Source organism: Entelurus aequoreus, linkage group LG12 (genome assembly GCF_033978785.1).
Source record: "Entelurus aequoreus isolate RoL-2023_Sb linkage group LG12, RoL_Eaeq_v1.1, whole genome shotgun sequence".
In the NCBI taxonomy this organism is placed as follows: Eukaryota; Metazoa; Chordata; class Actinopteri; order Syngnathiformes; family Syngnathidae; genus Entelurus; species Entelurus aequoreus.
In genome coordinates this window covers 5,117,909-5,131,286 of record NC_084742.1, presented here as the reverse complement: position 1 = coordinate 5,131,286, position 13,378 = coordinate 5,117,909, and the positions used below count along the sequence as shown (strand labels likewise).

Here is a 13,378-nt window from a genome sequence, read left to right as displayed (position 1 = left end):
GAGCATTTCTGGTCAGGACGAGATTCGAATAAAGAATCAACTCTTTTCCTTTACTATAGTGGTCTCGATAACGGGTACCGGTTCTCAAAAAGGGATTCGAGTCCGAGGACTCGGTTCTTTTCTTATCAAACAACCAGGGAAACCGGTTTCGAGTATCATCCCTACTTACAACGCTAGTTTCATTGATGTAATCAATGAAAAATACACCGTAAAAATAAGAAACTTAAATAAAAAAAAGTTTTTTAAATACACGGTAACTGTGAAATCTCTTTTTTCTTTGTAACTTTAAAAAAAACGGGGTAAATATTAAGAAAATTATGACATTTTTACCAAAAAAATCCCAGCTACATTTTTGTGCTCCAGTGACTTTGTATTGAAGAAGTTGACCATAAATTCATGTATTTTCTACTGTCTTAAAAGTCCATAACTTTCTTACTATTTATCACAGGAAACTTATATGACTGTAATTCTAATTACAAGACCTGTCTGATGATGAGAGTTTAGTGGAAATCAATAAAAAAATAATAATTTGACACACATACCTGCTATATGTACACGTCCTGCATCCGTGACGCATTCAATTCTAAACGGATGCGATACAGTAAAGCAAGGATGTCAAAGTGGTTTTCATTGAGGGCCACATGGCAGTTATGGCTGCCATAAGAGGGCCGCTTGTAACAGTGAATAATGTATGAATTTGCCTCTGGATTTCATTATTAAATATATCAATTGTTTTAAGTAGAGTGTCGATTTTACAGTAAAAACTAGGGATGTCCGATAATGGCTTTTTGCCGATATTCCGATATTGTCCAACTCTTTAATTACCGATACCGATATCAACCGATACCGATATCAACCGATACATGCAGTCGTGGAATTAACACATTATTATGCCTAATTTGGACAACCAGGTATGGTGAAGATAAGGTACTTTTTTAAAAAATTTGTAAAATAAGATAAATAAATTAAAAACATTTTCTTGAATAAAAAAAAAAGTACAACAATATAAAAACAGTTACATAGAAACTAGTAATGAATGAAAATTAGTCAAATTAACTGTTAAAGGTTAGTACTATTAGTGGAGCAGCAGCACGCACAATCATGTGTGCTTACGGACTGTATCCCTTGCAGACTGTATTGATATATATTGATATATAATGTAGGAAGCAGAATATTAATAACAGAAAGAACCAACCCTTTTGTGTAAATGGGGGAGGGAGGTTTTTTTGGGTTGGTGCACTAATTGTAAGTGTATCTTGTGTTTTTTATGTTGATTTAATTAAAAAAAACAAAACAAAAAAACCCAAAAACGATACCGATAATAAAAAAACCGATACCGATAATTTCCGATATTACATTTTAACGCATATATCGGACATCTCTAGTAAAAACTTTACATTTACCAAATTTACTGTAAAATATAGTGTTTTTTTAATTCTTTACAACATTTTACGGTGAACGGAAAAACAGTACCACTGTTTTTTGTGGCGGGTTTTAGTTGCCAGAATTTTTGTGTTAAATTTACATTTGGTTTTTACAACATTATATTGTTCATGGAAAAACAGTTGGTTTGTTTTTTTTCCGGCAACTTAGCTGCCAGTTTTTCTATCGTAAAAACAAATGCACCGTCTTTCCACTTACAGTAATACAGTACCGTTAAAAACGACAACTGTAGATTTTACAGTCAAAAACTGGCAGCTCAGTCAACAGAATTTCAACGCAAAAAAAACGCAGTAGATTTTTTCAATTTACAGTTATATGCTATAAAGAACAACGTAAAATGTATTTTAATTTTTATTAGTTTGATGGGTAGTTTGCTGTAAAGTTAAGTATTTTTATTTACACAAAAAATGTTTGGAAAGTATGATAATATACTGTAATATTTACTTTATTGACACATATTTCCAGATGAAATGATGTCGCGGGCAAGATGTGGCCCGCGACACCTTGAGTTGCAGTAAACTAACAATTTTAATTTTTACAATGAAAACGATACATTGTGAACAACAGCTTGTGTCTTCAAATTCTATGAACTAGCAAAAGAAACGTTGTGTCACTCGGCGCAGACGTGACCACGACACGCTAGTTTAGCCATTTCCACAATTAAAGATACAAACTTGATAGTAAACAAACTCACGTTTCCACGACTCTATGTTGTCCTCATTCATGTCGGGGGTGCTTTAACGGTCTGGGGACGTGTTGTGATTAGATAAGAAAACATACCTTGTTGGCGGCGATGACCGTTAATTCCGAAACTGTGAGCCGCTTCTTTTTTCCTACGCTTTGGACCCTACGGCTTATAAAACGGTGCAGCTAATTTATGGATTTTTTTTTCGCTGACGGCCATAATGCAAATGGTTTTTATCAAACACATGCAAACACACTGAAACGGTGTGTTATTGTTTGTGCTATGGCGCCATCTTTTGGATGAGTTCACTCACTGCAGGTTCTGCTGGGTGAATGCCTGCACGTGTTTGCTGCAGTTTAAAGCTTTGAATCGGAAACACAAGTGCCATTCAGTCTTCTAATTGTCCATAGCGTTTCTACTCGTATGGATTCTTCATTCGTCACGCCAAGAAATGTTTGCATTTTTTTTACAATATAACTAAAACTATTCTTACTTAATAAACTGACCCATGTGTGATGTTTGAGTGTTTTCATGCATATTTGTACGTGCTACCATCATACAATGAAGCTAGCATCGTTAGCATTAGCTAATATGGCAACATGTTCACAAGTGTCTGTTGGTATTATTAACTTACAATGGCATTCTTTTTGTATTGTTCCAGTTTCACAAATTCCTCAGTGAATTCACCAAAACGTCACCGTGAAGTTATCGAGTCTGTTTAGCTGATTGGAGAGCGAGCTTCCCAACTAGTGGGTCCATGGCGATGACCTCTGTTTTGTTTGATCAGCCGTTTTACTGCCGCGTTACAGACACTGTTTGGAAACGCAAATGAACATTTATAAATTATTTCTGTGTAAATAACTAATTTCACAACGTATACATCTGCGGCTTAGAGTCCGATGCGGCTAATATATGGGGAACAATTTCCATAAAATGTAGTGAGTGTGGCTTATAGACCAGTGCACTCTTTAGTCTGGAAAATACGGTACTTTGAATGATGTTTGTTGTTTTGTTATGTTATCTACCTTCTGCATTTTCCTACAAAAATGTTTTAATTTTCTTAAGCTGTGGCTCATCACCACCTTCAAATGTATGCGCTTTTCACATGACAAAAGCTGATCTGTCAAATATAGAACCAATAAGTTCATTTTTGGTGCTTATATGACTTTATTTTAATCATTTTTTAAAAAAAATGGCAGTGGTAGCATTAGTTGGTTAGCCAATTGTAACTAAGCCCCGCCCTCTACATTGTCAGATCCCTGTCTTCACCGGCTTCCTGTTAACTTATGTTACTTAGCACCTCAGTCTCTAGCCCAGGGGTCACCAACGCGGGGCCCGTGGGCACCAGGTAGCCCGTAAGGACCAGATGAGTAGCCCGCTGGCCTGTTGTAAAAATAGCTCAAATAGCAGCACTTACCAGTGAGCTGCCTCTATTTTTTAAATTGCATTTATTTACTAGCAAGCTGGTCTCATTTTTAATTCTAAGAGAGACAAAACTCAAATAGAATTAAAACATCCAAGAAAATATTTTAAAGACTTGGTCTTCACTTGTTTAAATTAATTCATTATTTTTTTTACTTTGCTTCTTATAACTTCCAGAAAGACAATTTTAGAGAAAAAATACAACCTTAAAAATTATTTTAGGATTTTTAAACACATGTACCTTTTTACCTTTTAAATTCCTTCCTCTTCTTTCCTGACAATTTAAATCAATGTTCAAGTAAAAAAAATGTTGTGTGTGTAAAGAACAATAAATACATTTTAATTTAATTCTTCATTTTAGCTTCTGTTTTTTCAACGGAGAATATTTGTGAAATCTTTCTTCAAACTTATTATGATTAAAATTCAAAAAAATTATTCTGGCAAATCTAGAAAATCTGTAGAATCAAATTAAAATCTTATTTCAAAGTCTTTTTAATTTCTTTTAAAAATTTTGTTCTGGAAAATCTAGAAGAAATAATGATTTGTCTTTGTTAGAAATATAGCTTGGTCCAATTTGTTATATATTCTAACAAAGTGTAGATTGGATTTTAACCTATTTAAAACATGTCATCAAAATTCTAAAATTAATCTTAATCAGGAAAAATTACTAATGATGTTCCATAAATTCTTTTTTTAAGTTTTTCTCTTCTTTTTTTCGTTTGAATTTTAAAGAGTCGAAATTGAAGATAAACTATGTTTCAAAATTTAATTGTCATTTTTTTCGTGTTTTCTCCTCTTTTAAACCGTTCAATTAAGTTTAAATATCATTAATTATTAATAATAACATAGAATTAAAGGTAAATTGAGCAAATTGGCTATTTCTGGCAATTTATTGAAGTGTGTATCAAACTGGTAGCCCTTCGCATTAATCACTACCCAAGAAGTAGCTCTTGCTTTCAAAAAGGTTGGTGACCCCTGCTCTAGCCACACCAAATTGAAAATGTTTCAATTAGGGCTGCAACAACTAATCGATTAAAATCGATTATAAAAATAGTTGGCGATTAATTTAGTCATCGATTCGTTGGATCTATGCTGTGCGCATGCGCAGAGGCTACTTTTTATTTATTTTTTAATTTTTTTAAATAAACTGCAACATTTACAAACAGCTGAGAAACAATAATCAAAATAAGTATGGTGCCAGTATGCTGGTTTTTAAAAAATAAAATACTGGAAAGGATAGAAATGTGGTTTGTCTCTTTTATCCGATTATTAATCGATTAATCGAAGTAATAATCGACAGATTAATCGATTATCAAATTAGTTGTTAGTTGCAGCCCTAGTTTCAATGTGTTGGACCAAAGATAGAGAAATATAGCAGGTGATGTGTCAAATATGTACCAATAAGGCCATATTCATGTGCTTTTTCGGACTCTATTTTGATCACTGTGTATAAAGTGACGCTAAGCTCCGCCCTCCTCATTGTTGTTCAGCAAATCAGATCTCTGCTCCTCCTACTTCCTGTTATTCAGTGCCTCAGTTTTTAACCATACCAAATTGAACATTTCGACGATATGATGGACGATAAATAAAGATATACACCAGTTGATGTGTCAAATATGTACCAAAGGTCATTTTTAGTTACGTTTCTGACTTTATTTTGCTCCTTTTTTTTTCTTAAACCTGACAGTACAACAGTACTATTAGCTGGTTAGCCTAACACAGTGTATAAAGCAGTGTTTTTCAACCACTGTGCCGCGGCAGTGAGATACAGTCTGGTGTGCCGTGGGAGATGATCTAATTTCACCTATTTGGGTTACAAATATTTTTTGCAAAGCAGTAATTATAGTCTGCAAATTATGTGTTGTTGTTGAGTGTCGGCAGAGTAACCGTGTAATATTCTTCCTGGCAGCCGGTAGCTAATTGCTTTGTAGATGTCGAAAACAGCAGGAGGCAGTGTGCAGGTAAAAAGGTGTCTAACGCTTAAACCAAAAATAAACAAAAAGGTGAGTGCCCCTAAGAAAAGGCATTGAAGCTTAGGGAAGGCTATGCAGAACGAAACTAAAACGGAACTGGCTACAAAGTAAACAAAAACAGAATGCTGGACGACAGCAAAGACTTACTGTGGAGCAAAGACGGCATCCAAAATGTGCATCCGAACATGACATGACAATCAACAATGTCCCCACAAAGAAAAAGAAAAACAACTGAAATATTCTTGATCGCTAAAACAAAGTAGATGCGGGAAATATCGCTCAAAAGAAGACATAAAACTGCTACAGGATAATACCAAAAAAAGAGAAAAAGCCACTAAAATAGGAGCACAAGACAAGAAGTAAAACACTACACACAGGAAAACAGCAAAAAACTCAAAATAAGGCACGGCGTGATGTGACAGGTGGTGACAGTACACCTACTTTGAGACAAGAGCTATAGTGACGCATGCTTGGTTATGGTTTAAAGTCATATCCAACAATTGCGACAACGACTTTTTACTATCAACTGAGTTTCAATTTTTAATGATTTCTGCTGGTGGTGTGCCTCCAGATTTTTTTCAACGCAAAAAATGCGCCTCGGCTCAAAAAAGGTTGAAAACCACTGGTATAAAGTGTAGCTAAGCCCCGCCCTATTAATTGTCGGCATGTTCTTTCAGCCAATCATATCCCTGCCACTTCTCCTACTTCCTGTTATTTAGTGCCTCAGTCTGCAGCCACACCAAATTGAAAATGTTTCAATATGTTGGACAATAAACAAAGACATACACCAGTTAATGTGTCAAATACATACCAATAAGGTCATTTTTAGATACGTTTCTGACTTTATTTTGCTATTTTTTCCCCCCTAAATTTGACCGTACAGTAGTGGCATTAGCTGGTTGGCCTGGCACATTGTGTAGCGAAGCCCCGCCCTCTTCATTGTCTGCATTTTCTTTAAGCCAATCAGATCTCTGCTCTCTCCTACTTCCTGTTAGCTTAGCTTCTTATCTGGAATCACATTTTTACTTCCCATATTTGGCCATAAAAAGGAATTACTCCATCTTATGTGTCAAATATTTTCCAATAAAGTCACTTTAAATTCTTTTCTGACATTCTTTGGGTATTTTCTGCCATAAATATGACTTTAGTAACATCATACTTGCCAAACTTGAGGGGGGCGGGGTTAAGGGGCGAGGAGTATATTAATAGCTATAATTCACTGAAATTCAAGTATTTCTTATATATATATATATATATATATATATATATATATATATATATATATATATATATATATATATATATATATATATATATATATATATATATATATTAAGGCTGTGAATCTTTGGGTGTCCCATGATTCGATTCAATATCGATTTTTTTTCAATTCAACACGATTCTCGATTCAAAAACGATTTTTTTCCCGATTCAAAAGGATTCTCTATTCATGGAATACATAGATTTCAGCAGGATCTACCCCAGTCTGCTGACATGCAAGCAGAGTAGTAGATTTTTGTAAAAAGCTTTTATAATTGTAAAGGACAATGTTTTATAAACTGATTACAATAATGTAAATTTGTTTTAACTATTAAATGAACCAAAAATATGACTTATTTTATCTTTGTGAAAATATTGGACACAGTGTGTTGTCAAGCTTATGAGATGTGATGCAAGTGTAAGCCACTGTGACACTATTGTTTTTTTATTTTTATAAATGAGGGATTTTTAATCACTGCTATGTTGAAATTGTAACTAATATTGATACTGTTGTTGATAATATTCATTTTTGTTTCACTACTTTTGGTTTGTTCTGTGTCGTGTTTGTGTCTCCTCTCAATTGCTCTGTTTATTGCAGTTCTGAGTGTTGCTGGGTCGGGTTTGGTTTTGGAATTGGATTGCATTGTTATGGTATTGCTGTGTATTGTTTTGTTGGATTGATGAATTAAAAAAATGAATAAATAAAAAATAATTAAAAAAATAATAATAATAAAAAACTATCGATTTTTTAAAAATGAGAATCGATTCTGAATCGCACAACGTGAGAATCGCGATTCGAATCGATTTTTTCCCACACCCCTAATATATATATATATATATATATACATATACTTGAATTTCAGTGTTCATTTATTACACATATGGTCAGGGCTTGGTCAAAAGGATAGGACTCAGAGGCAGAGTAGGGAACTTTGACAGGCTTTTATTTTGGCAGCTTCCTTTCACCTCCAAAGTCAAGGAATACAAAATCTATATTTAACCAAAAAACTAATCGGCGAAAAAGGTTCCAAAAAATAGGAACAACCGAAAATCACTCCGAACGGAGGAAAACACAAAAGCAAAGAGGAACTATAATTGGCGCCGTATATGCTATAAAATTTATTAACAAAAAAAAACGCTCCAACAGGAGGAAGAAACAACAGCTGTGAAAAATTCTACACTATCTAATCTAATAAAGTTGAACAAAAATAGTCACTCAAAAATTTGAGGAAAGAATGAAAAATAACTGATAACTTACCACTTCGGTTGAATAAACTCAATAACAAAAAATCCCTCTGCTGAGGAGGAAGAAAGGAAAACTCAAAATAGCCACGAAGGGATTCAAGATCAAGGAACATAAGCAGGAGACAAGGCAAGGCATGGACATGGACATGGATGCTAGATAGTACGAATAAATGAGACAATCTGGCACAGACCAAAGGGAGGAGTGGGCTTATAAGACACATGAGGGTAATAGGGAACAGGTGGAAGCAATCCGGGAACAGGGATGACGTCAGACTGATGACACAAAAGGAAGGGCAAGTGACCTGAAACGAGAGGGGAGTTACTTTTCAAACTAAAACATGCAAATCACAAGACAGAAAAAGACAAGACATCCCTCACCACGGTGTGACACATATACATACACATAACACTCCTCTACTCATTGTTGTATTTGAAAGTGCAATGCTTTGCAGCCAGTAGCACAGCCTTTGAAGGAGCATAGGTATGGGCAGCATCTGTGAAATTCCATTTGCAGGAAAGGAGTGAGTTTAGGGTTGAATTGTCCATCCTCGTTCTATTTTCAGTCACTCGTCGTCGCCATGACTGTCTCTTCTTCGTTCTTCTGCTTCGTCTCCTTCTTGTTGTGTGCGCAGTTGTGCACTCTCCAAAAGCCGCAGATGTTATAACGTGACTGGGCCGGCACGCTATTTATATGGAGAAAACAGTGTTTCCCATAAACTGCCAAGATACCTGTGGCGGTGGGGGCGTGGCTATGGGCGTGGTCACAATGACATCATCGAGTAATTTGCATAATTTACTACAATTGTTTGATTTTCTCTAAAAAGGCTCAAAAAATGTATACTTACTAATTAATAATAACAGTTTTGTTTTAAACATCCATCCATCCATCCATCCATCCATTTTACAATATAATTACAATACTTTATGTACATATTTATATACAAATTTGAACAATAAGTTATTCACTGAAATATATTTATTAATTGTGGTTCTTACAAAAAATATATCTTATAAAATATAAAAGCTAAAATGTCTCAAAGCTCTGCCCCTTTAATTAGTGCATACTAAATCATTTAACATTAGCCTACTACTACAACCATATTATTTACCAGCAACATAAAGTGAAACAGAGGCAGAGGTGTCCTGCCACAGTCAGTAACAAATAAACAGAAAACAGTAGTGGTGGTAGAGAGACACAGAGCTTCATCAAACATCTGATCCACTGAACAAAGAGCTCCAAAAATCTTGAACTTTAGACTGCCATCAGTTTTACTCCCTACACTTAACCATGTGTTTCCTACTGCCTGCGGACTTTGCACCCTTTGTTATATACACATGTTGTGTTTCTAATATAAATACATTTAATAAAGTCAAATACAAATAAGGCAACAAGAGAAGTATCCCACACTTCTCTTTTGTAAAGTAGATCTGAACAGCCGATATGGGCATCTACATCAACTATATGATGTGCCTGAGAAGCTGGAGAGGACCAAAAAAAAAAAAAAAAAAAACTTTTTTTATTATTATTTTTTTTTATTTTTTTTTATTTTATTTTTTTTTAAATTTTATTTGTGGTGGACGTAATTCTTTCACAAATAAATGAATGTGTGGGAAACCCTGGAAAAAGACTGTCCTCACTCAGGTCCGCATGGACCTGGAGGGGGTGTGCCTGTTGTCCGGCTGGAAATCGGGAGAAATTCGGTAGAATGGTTGTCCCGGGAGATTTTCGGGAGAGGCACTGAAATTCGGGAGGGTTGGCAAGTAGGAGTAACATTAGCTCTCGTCTGGAAGCTATTCACTGCTTAGGTGCATCAGCATTATATCAAAATGTCTGCCTTTATAATGAAACTAATGCGAGAGAGATTCTTTTGCAATATATATATATTTTTTGTGCTGTCAAGTTTTCTTTTTTCTGTGCTGCAGACACCTTGACTCCAGCCTCCAGCCCGTCACCGGGGTGTTGCGGAGCTGCGCCAGAGCCCAGCGAGAGCGCCGGCCCCCTAACCTTGGAGTGCAGGGTGTGCTCGGACAAAGCCTCAGGCTTCCATTACGGCGTGCACGCGTGCGAGGGCTGCAAGGTGAGTAGAAAGTGTTCAGTATGTAACAAAGGCTACAAATAGAACCGAAAATCCCGATCGGTCAATTGCTCGGAAAGAACAATTAGGTGTTACAAGGAGCAGGTCGCATACACACTGTTTGGCATGTGACCTAGAGGCCTGTGGAAAGTTCCCAAGACGCCGAGCCAGTCGGACTCATGTGAGGTCGGGGACACGGCGGCCTCGTCACCTCTCTCCCGCTTGGCTCCCAGCCAAACCTGGGTGACGCCAATACACTTTCAGGACCCACATATGGCCGCCATCATTTGTCGTCACCGCCGTACCTGTCTGAACCACTAATCTAATTCCGTCCTCACGCGTAGGACATTTTTTCTTTCAGTTAATCGTCCAACCGTTGAGCTGCTCCATGTCTCTGTGCCTGTTCCTCACATTGCGCCATCATGGAAAAATACCACCACGTAGAGCTCGCAATTATGTTTGCACATGGTGTGATCTTTCACCAGCTCCTTTCAAAGAGGGAGTAGACATGTGCATGTGGGGGATTCATTAATAGTTGTTTCTAAAATTGTTCTGCCATGGCCAAAATAATTTACTGAACTTAGTTTCAACGAACCAAAACAAGCCCCACTGGAATATAGCCCGAGGCTCAGAGCTGAACCACGTCACGTTAGCGTGCGCAAGTCAACTGTAACAAAACAAAGCGTTCAGTTATTTTGCTAATGGATTGTATTTTTATAGTCAAATAAACTAATCAACTAGATCCATGCTAACTTAATCCGCCTTGGTAACCTCGCTCCATTCACTCTCTACCGGTAGATACAGAACTCCTGTATCGGTCCCAATTTTTGTTTTGTTATTTGGTTGATCAAACTTGACCTTGTTCTCTTCATGCTTATTTAAAATTTCTGCATGGGTTGGCTTTAAATGAAATGTGTTCTGAGGCTCAGAGCTAAACATCTTAAAATGATGCAAGCAGCATCATCTTACTACCACTACTACTACTAATAATAGATTTTATTTGTATAAAAGCACTTTACATTGAGTAAACAACCTCAAAGTGCTACAGTGTATTAAAAAAATAAAAATAAATAAAAACTTAAACATCTAAATAGCTAGAACAGGGGTCACCAACGCGGTGCCCGCGGGCACCAGGTAGCCCGTAAGGACCAGATGAGTAGCCCGCTGGCCTGTTCTAAAAATAGCTCAAATAGCAGCACTTACCAGTGAGCTGCCTCTATTTTTTAAATTGTATTTATTTACTACCAAGCTCGTCTCGCTTTTTTCTCTTAATTCTAAGAGAGACAAAACTCAAATAGAATTTGAAAATCCAAGAAAATCTTTTAAAGACTTGGTCTTCACTTGTTTAAATAAATTCATTTATTTTTTTACATTGCTTTTTATAACTTTCAGAAAGACAATTTTAGAGAAAAAATACAACCTTAAAAATGATTTTAGGATTTTTAAACACATATACCTTTTTACCTTTTAAATTGCTTCCTCTTCTTTCCTGACAATTTAAACCGATGTTCAAGTAAATTTATCTTTTTTATTGTAAAGAATAATAAATACATTTTAATTTAATTTTTAATTTTAGCTTCTGTTTTTTTGACATAGAATATTTGTGAAATATTTCTTCAAACTTATTATGATTAAAATAAAATAAAAATATTCTGGCAAAGCTAGAAAATCTGTGGAATCAAATTTAAATCTTATTTCAAAGTCTTTTGAATTTCTTTTAAAATTTTTGTTCTGGAAAATCTAGGAGAAATAATGATTTGTCTTTGTTAGAAATATAGCTTGGTCCAATTTGTTATATATTCTAACAAAGTGCAGATTGGATTTTAACCTATTTAAAACATGTTATCAAAATTCTAAAATTAATCTTAATCAGGAAAAATTACTAATGATGTTCCATAAATTATTTTAAATTTTTTTTCCAAAAGATTCGAATTAGCTAGTTTTTCTCTTCTTTTTTTCGGTTGAATTTTGAATTTTAAAGAGTCGAAATTGAAGATAAACTATGTTTCAAAATTTAATTGTCATTTTTTTCGTGTTTTCTCCTCTTTTAAACCGTTCAATTAAGTGTAAATATCATTAATTATTAATAATAACATAGAGTTAAAGGTAAATTGAGCAAATTGGCTATTTCTGGCAATTTATTTAAGTGTGTATCAAACTGGTAGCCCTTCACATTAATCAGTACCCAAGAAGTAGCTCTTGCTTTCAAAAAGGTTGGTGACCCCTGAGCTAGAACAAGTATGCATATATCTAAAAAAAAAAAAAAAAAGCTTTTTTAAAAAGAAGGGTTTTTAAGCCTTTTTTAAAAGCATCCACAGTCTGTGGTGCCCTCAGGTGGTCAGGGAGAGCGTTCCACAGACTGGGAGCGTTGGAGCAGAAAGCCCGGTCTCCCATTGTTCGTAGCTTTGTCCTCGTAGGTTGGAGGAGGTTAGCCTGTCCGGAGCGGAGGTGTCGTGTGGAGTTCTTTGAGGTAGACGGGGGCATTTCCATGGAGGCACTGGTGGGTTAGCCGGGACACTTTGTATTCAATCCTGAGTTGAACAGGAAGCCGGTGAAGGGATTTGAGAATTGGTGTGATATGGTCATATTTCCGCACTCTCATCAGGATTATATCACTACTGAGACATATGCCTAGCGGACCGTCAGTTCAAAATGTAAAAACATGCAAAGCAAATGTTGCATGCTAACTTTACGATCCCTGGGGAACCTCATTCCATTCACTTTCTACCAGTTGGTACAGAACCCTTATTCGTCACAACTTTTGTTTTGTTAATTTGTTGTGTAAACTTTACTTTGTTCTCTTCATGCCTTAGGTTTGGTTGGTGTCAACACTTCAGTCGTCAACAATTGCATCATCAGAGAAATGGACATTGGAACAGTGTAGGACTGACTTGGTAGGATAAGTAGTGGACACAGAGAGAGAGATCAGAAATTATAAGAAAAAGTGTCTACATTTGATTATTTACAATCCGAAGAGGTATGATGAGGAAGGGAGGGTGTTAGCTTAGGGTTGAAGTTGCCTGGAGGTGTTCTTTTAGTGCGGTTTTGAAGGAGGATAGAGATGCCCTTTCTTTTACACCTGTTGGGAGTGCATTCCACATTGATGTGGCATAGAAAGAGAATGAGTTAAGACCTTTGTTAGATCGGAATCTGGGTTTAACGTGGTTAGTGGAGCTCCCTCTGGTGTTGTGGTTATGGCGGTCATTTACGTTAAGGAAGTAGTTTGACATGTACTTCGGTATCAGGGAGGTGTAGCGGATTTTATAGACTAGGCT

The 13,378-nt window shown here is 35.9% G+C and overlaps 1 protein-coding gene across 1 annotated transcript in view; it reads left to right on the top strand.

Annotated features, from left to right (window-relative positions):
* The window catches only part of LOC133661358 (peroxisome proliferator-activated receptor alpha-like), a 46,290-nt gene that overhangs the window by 12,461 nt on the left and 20,451 nt on the right, over positions 1-13,378 (top strand). The window contains exon 3 of the mRNA XM_062064514.1: positions 9,952-10,106. Within this exon, the coding sequence (XP_061920498.1) occupies positions 9,952-10,106 (155 nt within the window). The remainder of the gene's footprint in view (positions 1-9,951; positions 10,107-13,378) is intronic.